This window comes from Neopelma chrysocephalum, unplaced genomic scaffold, assembly GCF_003984885.1.
Source record: "Neopelma chrysocephalum unplaced genomic scaffold, ASM398488v2 Primary Assembly neopelma1_45, whole genome shotgun sequence".
Taxonomy (NCBI): Eukaryota; Metazoa; Chordata; class Aves; order Passeriformes; family Pipridae; genus Neopelma; species Neopelma chrysocephalum.
In genome coordinates, this window is record NW_020897704.1 from 8,907,637 (window position 1) to 8,921,115 (window position 13,479).

The window sequence follows — 13,479 nt, forward strand, 5'->3', positions numbered from 1 at the left end:
TGGTGGGAAGAACTGTGAAGGGTCAAGTAGTATCATCCTGTTGGGGTGGAAGTGGGAATGGGAGCTCCCTCAGAGCAGACAGTTTTGGTTGTGTGTTTTGGGGTGGAATTTGACCACCAAGAGCTCTCACATGCCTTGGGCCAACAGATGCCACCCACAGCTTCAGAAGCAAATAAAAGAAGATAGAAAGCCTCTCATATTCATTATTTTGAAGCATCTCATGATTAAAGATCTTATGACCCTTATTTAACTGAGTCTTATGATTTTTGGAAATCTGATTTGTGAGTTATCAGGGATGCCTGGGGGCAACTTTATGGAAGAAGCACAAGGAAGGGAGAAGGGTGATTGTACAGGAGAGGTATGAGATATATATATATGTATATACACAAAAGACCACGAAAGACCACTGATAATTCTTCACACCTTCTTCCTACCAGCTCAGAGCTTACTGCTTATGCCCATGGAAGAAATAAAACTAGATCTAGAGAAAAAGGGTGATTTCCTGAGTATCTTATTATAGGATCATTGTCTATCACCTCAGAGAGCTACTTGGCAAGCTATATATATAATGTGAGAGGAATGTTTTTGCTGTTACTTTCCTTAGTGTTTTAAATTCAGGTTACTCTCTTGCAAATACATCTTATTAAATCTGGAATGGTTAGCAACTGAAATTGCTCAGGACAGCTGTCATTGCAAGTCAGCAGGATTTACTTCTAAACAGTGTGAGTGTGTATGTGTGGTGTATAATTATGTGTGTATTTATGTGTTATTTTACGTTAACCTGTTTCTCATAATAAGCCTTTATAGGGCAGAAAGCAGCAAAGGGAGCAGAAAGCAAAAAAAATTAAGCAGACCCCAAAATGGACCTTAAGCTGGTGTTTCTCCCTGTAAGAGGATTTGGGCTAATTTTAATTAACCTAGATCAGTCCCAAATCTAAAAACATAAATGAACAGGTAGGTAGAAGGAAAAACCACACTGTATTTTCAAATTTAAGGTTTAATAGCAGCGTAATGCAGAAAGCTCATGAAGTCATGACTGTCAGTGTCAGTATTGAGTCTGCATGGCCTCTCTGAGGTGACAGGAGTGGTTTGGCTATTGATTTCTAAGGGACTCAGATTTACTTCTGTTATTCAAATAACCTTTCTGAGTCACTTGCGTAAAATAGTACATGAATATAGTTGTCTTCTAATTAATCTTGGTTACTAGTACACCAATGCTTTCTAACTTCTATTTGTTCTATTTGTTGTTTGATTCAGCTTCTCCTTCATTCAGAATGACTTGGCTAATTTCTGGGTAACTGCTCTCTAGCTTCTCTCATAAAACCAGCAGATGTTTGTTTGTTGGTTTGTTTGTTTGTTTAGCATTTCATTGGTAAGTGGAATTTGCTGGGAGGTAAGGCTGACCTCTCAATAGGTTCTGAGTGTAGGCTCATGCACCACAGAGCCACTGAAGTAATGAATTTCCCTTTATGGCCAAAATCCAATGTTAATTTGATTATTTGACTTGCACCTGTGCTTTAGGCAAATTTTCTTGCAGTATATCCATGCACAGTCAGTGGAGAGAAGTGAGTATCTACTGAAGGTTTTGATCCAGTTCACCTAAGTGAAGCATTGAGCCACTAGACTCACACATGAGCCATCTAAAATGGGTTAAAGCTGTATTTCCATAACAGTTAAACCTTTCTAAGACCATTCCTTCATTCTTATTCCTGGGTGCATGATCCTGCCTCCTTCCCATGTGCCTGCTGAGCTATTCATCCTATCAATCCTAGGAGGGACCTAATCAGAAGATCACTAACCCTTCAGTAAAGAAATGAATAGTGTTTTGCCATCTTAGCTCTACAGATCAGTCAACTGCAGGATTACAGGAATGCCAGCACAAGGGAGAGGGAGGAAACTGCAGCATGCTTAGGGAAAGGAGGGGACTAGGGTAACTCCCACCCAATCTAAACTATGGTGAAACAACCCCTAAAGCAGGTGCGTTGGATCCCAGCCTCTTTATCTCTTGTCCCAGTAGAGATTTCCAGGCTGATTCTGCAGCTAATTTGTTTTTAACAACCTTCTTATTACTCAGTGCACTGATTACTTTAGTGCCAATTGTCATGTAAGGGTAGTAGTGGTTTAGTTACTAGAGGAAAAGTAGTATTGATTTTCCCATAATATGCAAGATAGCAAATACATTTTTAATTATAGTTCTTTATTAGGGCAATGGGTCAATGGGAATTCTTTGAAGAATTTAGTTGTCCTATTTCTTGTTTCTCCTTTTGCCTTAATTCTTGTTGATTTTCCTTTCTACTTTAAAATATATAATTTTAGGCGGGCTGCTTAAATGAGCTTCTCAAAATGCTTTCCATTCTGGTTTCCTTTCTACTTTAAAATATATCATTTTAGGCAGGCTGCTTAAATCAGCTTCTCATGATGCTTTCCATTTTGGTAAAGCAACTACAAACATAGAGATTAATATGTTAATATAGATTAATATGTGTCTAGGAGCAAATGGTAGGATGAAGAAAAGGAGAAAAGAATCGGTTCAAGTAAAACAATTACAGATAGTGGGTGAAAAATTAACATGTGTGCAGGGAAACTGGAAAAAAAGAAACGAGCATCAGAGCAGGTCTGCTGCTTCATGTAAATATGTATTTAATGTAGTGTTTCAGTTGAAAACAGTTAGAGAATAGTACAAAATTTTGAGAACTAGTCCCTAAACCAGGATATTGGGAAAACACACTGCAGAAAATTGATCTGTAGAGAAATTCTGTATTTATTTGTATGCCATCAGATTGTTTTCAGCAAGCTTTCAAACGTTATACATTGTTGTTGTAAGGTCAAGCAACTCGCCAGCTAAACCACAGGCAGATTTCTTGAAAGCCCAGCTCACTGATGCACACCAGTGCTGTTTGAAACCCATAATGATCAGCTCACAAGGCATTTGCAATTGTGAGATTATTTTCTCATTTTTAAGATAGTTTTTGTTTCTTTTCACTTTTCTATCACCATTTATTGTTTGCTGGTTAAACTCTCATTACTTTACTTGGAATAGGTCAGAGGACGACCAAATCTCCTAGCCAGACTTTGGCTTTGCATGTTCTTGTTATTTTGCACCTGATGTTGTGGTGTCCTTACTTACATAAAGTTAATAACAGAAATTTCATGATTAACATCTTTTAAAGTTAGTCCTAAAATCAAAGAGGATAGGTATGTATTAAAGACAGGATGTTTGTGAGTAGGACACATCGTCAAAAGCAACTATCGCGTTGTGATCTCAAGGGCTTTAAAACTAGGAAGCACTGCATAAAGGGCTGTGGAAAAGCCACAGGACTCATAGCTTTAAGAGTCATCAATACTAATTGGGAGCCTATAAGATCAGCTACTGTTGTGTAACAGTAAATCATTTTCTGGCAAGGGCTGAAACTTTTTCAAAGCCCAGGAATCTGCCAGCAGATAACGGGCAGCCATGGCCCGTGTTATCTGACAGTGCATGCTTTAGGTTTAGCAGCTGGAGGGGTGAAGCTTCACATCTTCTGCTTGGATTTCACAGAGCTGTGATATGTAACTAGTTTGGTCAGTGATTCCTAAAATGCAGGCCAGTGTGAAAATGAAATTATATTAGCCAAAGAAATGAGAGGCAAAGGGGAGTTTCACAGGCTGGGTGAGGGCTGAGCCACACCAGCATTGCCAGCATCACAGACTGACCCCAGGCTGTGTGCAACGGCTATTTGGGCTGTACTTTTATCATCCCAGCCCCTCCAGACCCTCACTGCCCAGCAGCTCTCCCTCTTCTGTGCTATTTTTTCCTACTGGACTGTAAGACATCCCTTCTGATGGTGCATCCCAGCCCTCTGACCTTCTGCTGCAAGGAGGCACACAAGTGCTTTTCATTCCCAAAGGCTGGCTGATGCAGTTCCCTTCCTTTTCTGCTCCTTAAGTAGCTCTTCCCTTAGGGCCTTCTGACACCAGCTTCAGACAGCAACCAGCTCTTCCTTCAAGTTCATGCAGGCTTTGGTTCAAGTTTTGAGGATGATTTTCAGGCTGTGCCTCAAAACTCCTGCAGGGCAGAGCTATGGGACGGCAATGTGTCCGGGAGGAGGTGGCCACCCTTGGAAGTGACAAACCCAAGAGCAACACAAAGGTGCCTTCTGTTGCCAATCCTGATCAAAGTCCTGCTTCAAATTCTTGCTCAGATGGCTACTTCATAAAGGCAAAAATACTCAGTTTCTAAGACTTTCTGGGCACTTTTGGAAAAAAGGGTAATTAAGGATTTATCAGGTTTTTTGGTAACCTTTGTGCCTTGAAGCACAGTGACGCCTTGGGTGTACTGTAGAGATTTAAAAACCACTATTTTAATACATTTTGGTAAATACACATAAAATGTGAAAATTTAACATCAAAGACTATGCATCAGATGCAGTTCTCATTTACATTACAGACTAAAGAGAATTCAGAATAATTTTAGTAACTGGGACATCAGTGATGCTATAGCTGAATGAATATAGGACAAAGGATCTTATTTAAAGTTGAAGTATATTCTTTTAAATTACTTATTTAAACATCATAATGAAAAGCTATAATAAACATAATTCAATAGAACGTTTCTGTAAGCTTTCTTTTCTCTTAAATAGTTTTATGACTGTATAGGTATCTAAACAAATGGTCTATACATTCTTGTTATATCACAGGATTAATACAGAGCCATCAATGACTTCCAACTTAGGCTTTTATATTTCACCTCTGTATTGCCATGGCATTTCCATAGCATGCTGCAATGCCAGGAATTTCTCCTTTTAGCACACTCCTTTTTCTCTCTGTGTATTCAAGCCTGCATGTTATTTGCTTTTACAAAATAAATCATTCTGTTCTCAGAAAGCCTTGAAGATTACATTCTTCTGTGAGTTGGAGAGTCATTTCACAAAATATCCTACTACTTTTTTAAAGCAACAAACCTGTGTTTAGTCTTTCTATAGGAATTTGCATTTTTCCATTTTTTTGAGAGTTTTGGTACACAAGATATGTGTGTAAGGAGGATTGGCTGCCCTTATGCAGTGAATCACCAGCAAGTGCTTTCTGTAAGTGTCCTTTAGAGCATCTGATGTGTGTGTGTGCTTTGTGTGGCGTATCCAATACACTGAGGGAATTTTCTGTCTTGGATGATGTATACAATTTTTTTTCCAAAAGAAACACATTGTAGAGCGTTTAAAGTATTAAGGAAGGTGTATTCACATAATCTTGCCTGATACTTACAGCTGATAAATCATAGAGTCACAGAATATTCTGAGTTGGAAGGGACCGCAAGGATCATTGAGTCCAGCTCTTAAGTGAATGGCCTGTATGGGGATCGAACCGTGACCTTGGTGTTATTAGCACCATGCTTTAACCAACTGGAAACAGGAAGATATTTATCAAGTGATTTTCACAGCATTTCATGTAAAATGTTAAAGTGAGAATATGGGAACATCAGTGCTGAATCAGAAAAGCTCTAAGCACAGACAGGAAGTTGAATTCAAGGCTGTATGTACTTCAGAGTAATGCGCAGAGCAGGTCCATCCTCTGGAGCTGAGCCCAACCTGGATGGGGTGTGCATTTGTCTGGCTGCTGATCATAGCAGTGTTGTGTTTGCTCTGCATTCTGCCAGCTTAAATCGTACCTGTCTGAGAGGCACCTGATGCTGATGTGAGAAGAGAAAGGCAGCAAAGCTGAAGGACCAAAACAGTCAGGCTACCCAGTTCACCTTGTCTCAGAGGTCACTACCCCTGGGGCAGTGGCTAAACCACCTGCAAGCTATCACAGTTTACAGCTTGGAACAGAAAAGTGATGCAGATCCAGGTCTGGATGCAGCAGTACTGCTGGCTGCAGCCTGCCACCCAGTGTGGGCAGCTTTGGCGTGGGAACCTGTGGGAGCAGGGCTGTGGGGGTGGCAACTGGAGCAAAACTTTCCATTTAAATTTTCCTTTGTTTGTGAGTCACTGCCCAGAGCTCCTGCTGCTTTTACTTTCCTGCAGGAATGCATTTTCACAGTTTTAACTGTGCTTGAATCAATCACAGAAGCAGAACCATAGAATGGTTGGGGTTGGAAGGGGCCTCTGGAGATCATCTAGTCCAACCCCCTGCTCTAGAGCAGGTTCACCTAGAACAGGGTGCACAGGATTATGTCCAGATGGGTTTTGAATATCTTCAGAGGAGACTCCACAGTGTCTCTGGGCAGCCTGTTCCAGTGTTTTGTCACCCTCGATGGAAGAAGGTTTTTCCTTATACTCAGATAGAACTTCTTGTGTTTCAGTCTGTGCCCATTGCCCCTTGTCTCGTTGATGGACAACATTGGAAAGAGCCTGTCCCAATGTAATTGTATAATCTGGTAGCGAATAATCATGCAAACACTGAACTGTTGGAAATGTATTCCTTCAGCTGGCTGTTGAGTAGTTTTGCTCTACATTTGTTTGTCAGACACTGTTACTGGGTGAAATTCAACTATATATGCCACCTCCAGTTTCTCTGAACGGTTTTACTTGCAGGATGTGAACGTGCTTTATACCTTAGGAAGACACATGCCAAAACATAAATGTTAACTAATTAACTCATGTAGAGGGTTTAGCTTTCTGTACAATGATTAATTCAGCAGCTGCTTTTGTCCCAACTGCAGCTTTTTTTTTTAAGGTGAATATCCTCTGTGCATTACTTTTTTTAAATTGTGATTAATTCTCAGATTTTGGGCAAACACAGGAAAAAAAGCCACGGTATATGTACCAAGCAAGACATTCTTTAGTATTGCATTTAACATGTCTTAATACATACTTTTAAGATTAATAAAGACAAAGCATTTAAGGGGGAAACAACTTCAGCAAGTAGTACACAGAATCCATAACTTCTGTGGAAAGTTAATATGCCCATGTCCAAAGGGTTCAGAAAATGACCTTCACCTTCAGGATGCATGTGTGGGAAAAGGTGGAAGCAATCTATATGTTGTCCGTATTCTGCTTATTCTTGCTTTAAATGTTTGGAGAGCTTCATCATGAGGTCAGCTATATCCTGCCTCTGCCATGAGCAGCAAAACCAAATTCCATTGAAGATGAGGTACAAACATTTATCTGTTTACACAATTTTCAACCACAGTGAAACACCAAAACTATTTACATATATTTTTGTTGACAGGGAATGTGTAGGTTTTTTACCCCCTTCCATAAAGAACTGATTGTCACCAGCTTTGTATTTGTCACCCAGTTTGGAAGCAGCCAAGGAATCTGAAAACCAAACCAATGTTGTTGAATATTTGCAAGAGGATTGCTTGGCAAATCATATCCTGCACGCCCCTGAAAATTCATGCTTGAAAGAGGATGTGGCATCCTTACCCCCCATCAATGAGAGTCTTGTACCTCGATTGCAGAAGGGGTCAATGCAGCAGTTTGGAAGCAGCTTAACCTGTAGCAGAACCACTTGGATAGCTGAATGTCACAGCTTGTTGCTGGGGTGAAGTGTCACCTTCCCTGATGTTTTTCTCTCCCCTTGCAGGAGAGTACTGTGAGGTGAACGCGCGCTCGGGCCGCTGTGCTCCAGGGGTGTGTAAGAACGGAGGAACCTGCGTGAACCTGCTGATTGGGGGCTTCAAGTGCGAGTGCCCCCCAGGCGAGTATGAGCGGCCCTACTGTGAGATGACCACCAGGAGCTTCCCCCCGCAGTCCTTTATCACCTTCAAGGGGCTGCGGCAGCGTTTCCACTTCACCGTCTCCCTCATGTAAGTCCCAATGGGGAAGGGTTCTGTGGCTAGTGGCTTCTCATTTGAGCTTGGGGCTGTTTGTTACACATTGCCACCCACCGAAGGCCTACCTGTGAAGGTCATTTGGGGCATTTCTGACAGCGACTTCTGTGAGCAGGGCACAGGCATGTTATTTGAAAGCATTTGATTTCTACCCTGCTGAGGATGCTGCTGAGTTGCTTTCCCTGTTGTCACTCACAACTTTCCCTGTTATAACTCAGCTCTATGGAGCAGGAAGAGGGGACATGAGGACTCTCTGGCCAGCTTTCAACAGCCCTCAGCTGCAGAAATGCTGGGGTGTGTGTTGGGTTTGACACTTTTCCTAGTTGGGCCTGTGGCCTCCTGACCTTCAGACTGGCTGCAGAACCAATCCATTTGTGCTGCTTGCTTGAGAGTGCTCTTCCCATCTTCTGTTTCCCAGTCTGTGAGAGGACCTGGGCATGTCAGGTCATGGCTGAGCACAGGCTGGTCCTCCTCAGCTCCTTGCTCTCGGTTGGTTCCCAGCCTTGGGCTTGTGACAACCCCAACTGATCCAGCTCCTCGCCTTACTCCTCCTGACCTTCACACCCAAGTCCTGCTTCTGGTCCCATCCTGGCTGCCAGGCACCAGAAGTCTCATCCCCGTCCCATCTGCCCTGTACCCCCATGTTGAGCAGTCTTCTTCTGGCCTGGCTGTCACTTTTCCTCTGAGGGTGCTCAGGGAGGCAAGGGGGAGCAATGATACCAGCCACACTGCATGGACTAGGGCTCTCCCTCCCCTCTTCTGGAGAAGACTTCTTGGGTCAGACATACGGCTTGCCTGGTGTGGAGCCAGAGCTCCAGGTGCACACATGCCTCTTCTCTGGGGAGGGGGTTTGTTTGCAGCTTTCCCATGGTTTAGCCAGTCAGGATTGACCTTTGGTTTTGCCTCACAGTTGACTGTGAGTAAACAGCACAAAATGTGTTAGTCCTGACCCGAAAGGGCAGGGCTGGGGATTTGTTAAGAGGTACAACAGCAGCTGCAAGGACAGACGTGTTTGTGTGTCTGTCCAGAGAAAGTAAAGTGCTCAACGAGGACACCTTTAGGTATGTGTCCCATTCAGCACCCAGTCATTTTACATCTGTTTTACATCTGTCAGGCCACTTCTTTCCAGCATATTTTTCAGTTCTGTCCTTTAGCATAGTTTACTTTCCCGAACTAAGATGCCAGAGAGACTCCCCATGTAATGCTTCTTTTAATATAGGTAAGTAATACCCTATTCCTGGAAGCATTCAAGGCCAGGTTGGATCGGACTTTGAGTAACCTGGTCTAGTAGAAGATGTCCCTGCCCAGGGACACCTGGTTGAAACTAGATGATCTTTAAGGTCCCTTCCAACCCAAACCATTCTATCATTTTATGATTCTATCATTTTTTCTTTTTTCTGCCTTAAGCCTAAAACCTGAAACTTTATGGAATCTTGATATTTTGGTTAAATCAGAAAGCACAGACATGGTTTGCACATGAGCCAAGGTAAGGGAGAGTTGTGCCCATGAAGATTGTTTTAGAGCATCTGAGCTAAGTACACGGAAAAACTGAGGAGCAAAAGGCTCTGTTGGACTTGTCAGGCTGTACAGTGAGTGCAAACAAAGGAGCGGTCTGGGCTAGCTGCCAGCATGAATTGCCTCCACTACCCTTGACTTGTCCCCTCAGCCATGAGGTGTCATTTTTCAGGCTTTCAGGAAGAGATCTTTGATGTTTAGGGTACTTCAAGTTAAAGTGACTCAAATGCTCTGTTATTGAGCAATAGCAAACTACTGTACCAAGATAGGGCTTACACCAGGGTTTCTTCACCGCCTTTAGAACCACGATGGCATATTTAGTCATGAGGTAAACACCACTTAGTCCACTGAGTATGATTATAAGAAGTCTAGACCATCATGGGGTTTATCCCACACTGTCTAGAACAGCAACCCATTTAGCTTTTCATACCAGAAGTTCACTTTTATTTACATTTGCTATCTCTTTGGCTTTTATTATCGTTCAGTGCAAGTGGAAAACATTATGTGAGGATAAGCAAGAATTAGCGGTTTGATTAGATGATGATTTGCCATTATATATTTTGTGATTTGGGAACATTGGTAAAATCCCAAGGTGTCTGTCTTCCCTCAGCCTTAACTGACTCATGACTCATTTCTGGCAAAGAGCAGGATGTTTGCATTGTTCAGTCTCGTAACTAAAAGGTGATTTTTTTTTAAAGTATTTATGTAACTGACCAGCCATGTCTTTCTGCTCCCAACATTGTACATCTTCCTTGCTTAATTCCAACACTTACTACTCCTTCCCTCCAAGAGACACTGTCAGTTGGGACGTTTTCTCATTATTTATTCAAAATTCTCTAAGGAAGTGTCTTTTGTTTCCTATGTTATGAGATTAAAAATATCCCTGCTATTAAAAAACAGTTAGTGATAATCAAACAAGTTCAAAGGCAGTAGTGCTTTAACTATGAGTATGATACAAAAGATGGAACTGACCAAAGAGTAAAGAAATATACAAAAGAGCTTAATAATTGAATAGTTTAACAAATAGTAGTTTCATACTTAAAATTATGATAGAGAATTGTAATCATATGAGAAAAATATATTCAAACAGAACTAAGGTTCCTGTTTCTGCTAATCAGATTTAATATTTCTGCCCACTGAAGAAGCATATTATTCCCAATTATAAGAATAATAGTATTTCCATTTCCTTTGCTAATATATATTCTGGATAGCTCTGATCAAAATATTTTGATGAAGCAGTTATCTCTGGAAAAATATAGTCTTGTGAAGTGTTTTACAGGAACTGTATTCCTTTGGATGAAATGTTTGATAGTGAAAAGTGAAAACTAAGTCCATGTTTTGATAATACTGAAATATTTCAATGGTATTGTCATAATTAATTTAGTTTGCCTTCTACTTGTATAATATCATTCTGTATTATGTTAAACAAATTTAGAAATAAATATGTATAGCAAAACCGATTAAAAGTAATCTAAACAGTCATATAATATTTTGATGGACTATAACACATATTCTTTGAAATTTGTATTTTACTGGAAATGTCAAAATTTTTACTTCTGTTTTCTGAACCAGAACAATTAATTGTCCTTCAAAGATATCAAAAAATCCATAAATAAAATTTCCCATTACCATGTAGCTCAAATTCTGAAAGGTCTCTACTCAGTGTGATCCACAACATACACATCTGACAAACAACTTTAGTTGAAAAATATTCTTTGGTTTTGAAACTTTTTGTTTCAAATACCAGACTTTGATTTTCTAAAATACTGCTTCTTTCACATTCTCTGAATGCAGGTTTTCTTGCATCACATGAGAGTCTTGCTAGTAGATGGGACATGACAGGTATAAGAGTAATTTCTTCTGTCCATGGAAGACAGTTTTCATTAGCTGTGCCCAACATTTGATTCATTTGTAGGAAAAATGGGTTAATTTAAATCAGGCATATTTCCTAAGTTCAAGATACAAAATCAGATTACACTGCCATTGGGAAACACAAGAAATTCCCATGGTTTCTCTCTTTTCCTCTCTTTATCTAATATTAATCTTTGTAAAAATGTTTATGTAAAGTGTAATAATATTTTTTGCATTTCTAAGTAGATGAAAGCTGTGTGCAGCTCTCCAGAGATATTAGGATTCAATTAAAAATTATAAAATATGACATGGAGAAATTTACAAAAAAATGTTCTGTGCTGACAAAAAAAACCCAAACAGGCTTTTTTAAAAGTGGAGTTGGCCCTTTTTCTGCAAGAAAGGTGTGATACATCCCATATTTGAAGCATAAGAAAAATAAAACCAAAACACACCCATTTGTGCTGATTTAGTGGAATCATTTAAGTGTTTACTTTCCCTCCTCCAATTGGCTGACCTGTTAATTGATGAACCCTGATTGTCTACATGGTGTTATTAAAGTAACTCTTATCTTTCTTTTCCCTTGCCTCCCCATTATGTTTTTTTTAATCAGTTGATGACTCTCTTTGTACCCTGTAGACAGCAAGCAGTCAGCAAGTATCCCCCCCTTTGATGTGAAAATGCTTTCTAGCTTTCGGATTGTTTGCAGTGTAGTAAGTGCTACTGTTTGTCAAGGGTCAGATACCGACGCTGCATCTTGTGTCTGCCTAATTTTAGCCCTTGTGAGGGTCAGCATCCATAGCAGATCTCTGAAGAGTACATTTCTCTAATTTCCATCTTGCTTGCCTTATTGATTGAGAAAAAGTAGACTTATCCCATTGTTGACTCCTCGATTTTACAATTTTCTGTCTGAAGAGATTTTCAAAGGCTCGTTTATTTGCTGAACACAATGCCGTCTTTCTCCTGGGTGACTTGACCGTCGATCTTTAATCCATAAGCCGTTAAGCATGAACTAACCCCACGTCTCTGTGTTCTAGGTTTGCAACCAGGGAGAGGAACGCTCTCCTCCTCTACAATGGGCGTTTCAATGAGAAGCACGACTTCATTGCCTTGGAGATCATTGAGGAGCAGATCCAGCTCACCTTCTCTGCAGGTGAGGTCTTGCTTGAGTTGAGCATTTCTGCCTGTGGTCAGGAGATTCTCTCAAGCCGTTTGGAAATGCACTTCAGTGATTTTATATGGCTATTTGCTGCCTCATTAATTTACTGGCTGATATTGCACAGTGAGCAACTGATGCCAGGTGTTGTGAAGTACTCCAGATTGTAGCGGTTTGTGGTGGTTACATTTGCTGTTGTAGGCAGGAGCTTGTCAACATATCAGTTATAAAAGCCAGAGTTTATGACTACTATAAAAGATTGGCACTAGCCTGAATGTTGGCCTCCAAGCCAATGTTTGCTTAAATGAGACTTCATTTTATCACAGTGTGATAAATGTTGTGTGTTTATGCATTTTTACACTACACCATCAATGAAATGTAGGCACATAAATGTTATCTAAAGAGTCCGCACGAGCCAAAGGAAAAGCTAGCAAAGTGAAAACTGCCTGCCATTCATTAGGGATTGGTGAGGAGTACTGCTGTCGCTGGAATGCACTTCTACACTGCAGAAACACCTCCTCTTGGAAGAAATCGTAAACAACAACAAATTTAGGAGAACTTAGCTGCCTGCTCATTGCTGTGGTGGGCTAGGAAACAAGAAATGGAGGGTTTGGCATTTGCTGTGTTTATGCACTAGGACTAAAACAGTGTCTTCCAGTGCTTGTAGGAGAAGAGAGAGGGGAAGGCCAACAAGCACAGCTCACAGTGGCACATATCCCTGTCACCATAGCTTTCTCCCATGGTAGAGAATTCCTCCAGAAAACCAGCCCTGGCAGTAGTTCTTCCTGACAAAGTGTGATCAGAGCAAACCCTGACCATTCCAGCCTCAACAGAGAGCTGTTTCTCAAGTTAAAAAGCCCAAGTCTCATCCAAAACTTCATGCCCAGCTGTGCTAATTGCCATGACAAGGGATCTCGGGGGAAGCTGGTAGCATGCTGCTGTGCAGTGTGCTCAAAGCTCATTGAAGCCATCAGAAATCACCCCTACGACATCAGTAGGTTGAAGTCCCTCTCAGTGGACCACTTGCATTCCTGCTTCAGCCCAAAAGCAGACCTGTGCATTCACTGGCCAGGCTTTGGTGACTTTATGAAAGCTCAGCAGTGCAGACAACCTCTAGTTGTCACAGGTTTAGCGTATTTTTCCATTGAGACAGAAACAAATATCTGAGAAGGGCTGTTGTCCTGTAAGTCAAGTGGAGTAAGATATAGATAAG

The 13,479-nt window shown here is 41.0% G+C and overlaps 1 protein-coding gene across 5 annotated transcripts in view; it reads left to right on the forward strand.

The window, feature by feature from the left end:
• CELSR1 (cadherin EGF LAG seven-pass G-type receptor 1) overlaps positions 1-13,479 on the forward strand; it is a 168,392-nt gene that overhangs the window by 82,060 nt on the left and 72,853 nt on the right. For all 5 annotated transcript variants that reach the window (XM_027679276.1, XM_027679273.1, XM_027679272.1 and 2 more), the window contains exons 3-4: positions 7,501-7,723; positions 12,148-12,263. In XM_027679276.1, the coding sequence (XP_027535077.1) occupies positions 7,501-7,723; positions 12,148-12,263 (339 nt within the window). The remainder of the gene's footprint in view (positions 1-7,500; positions 7,724-12,147; positions 12,264-13,479) is intronic.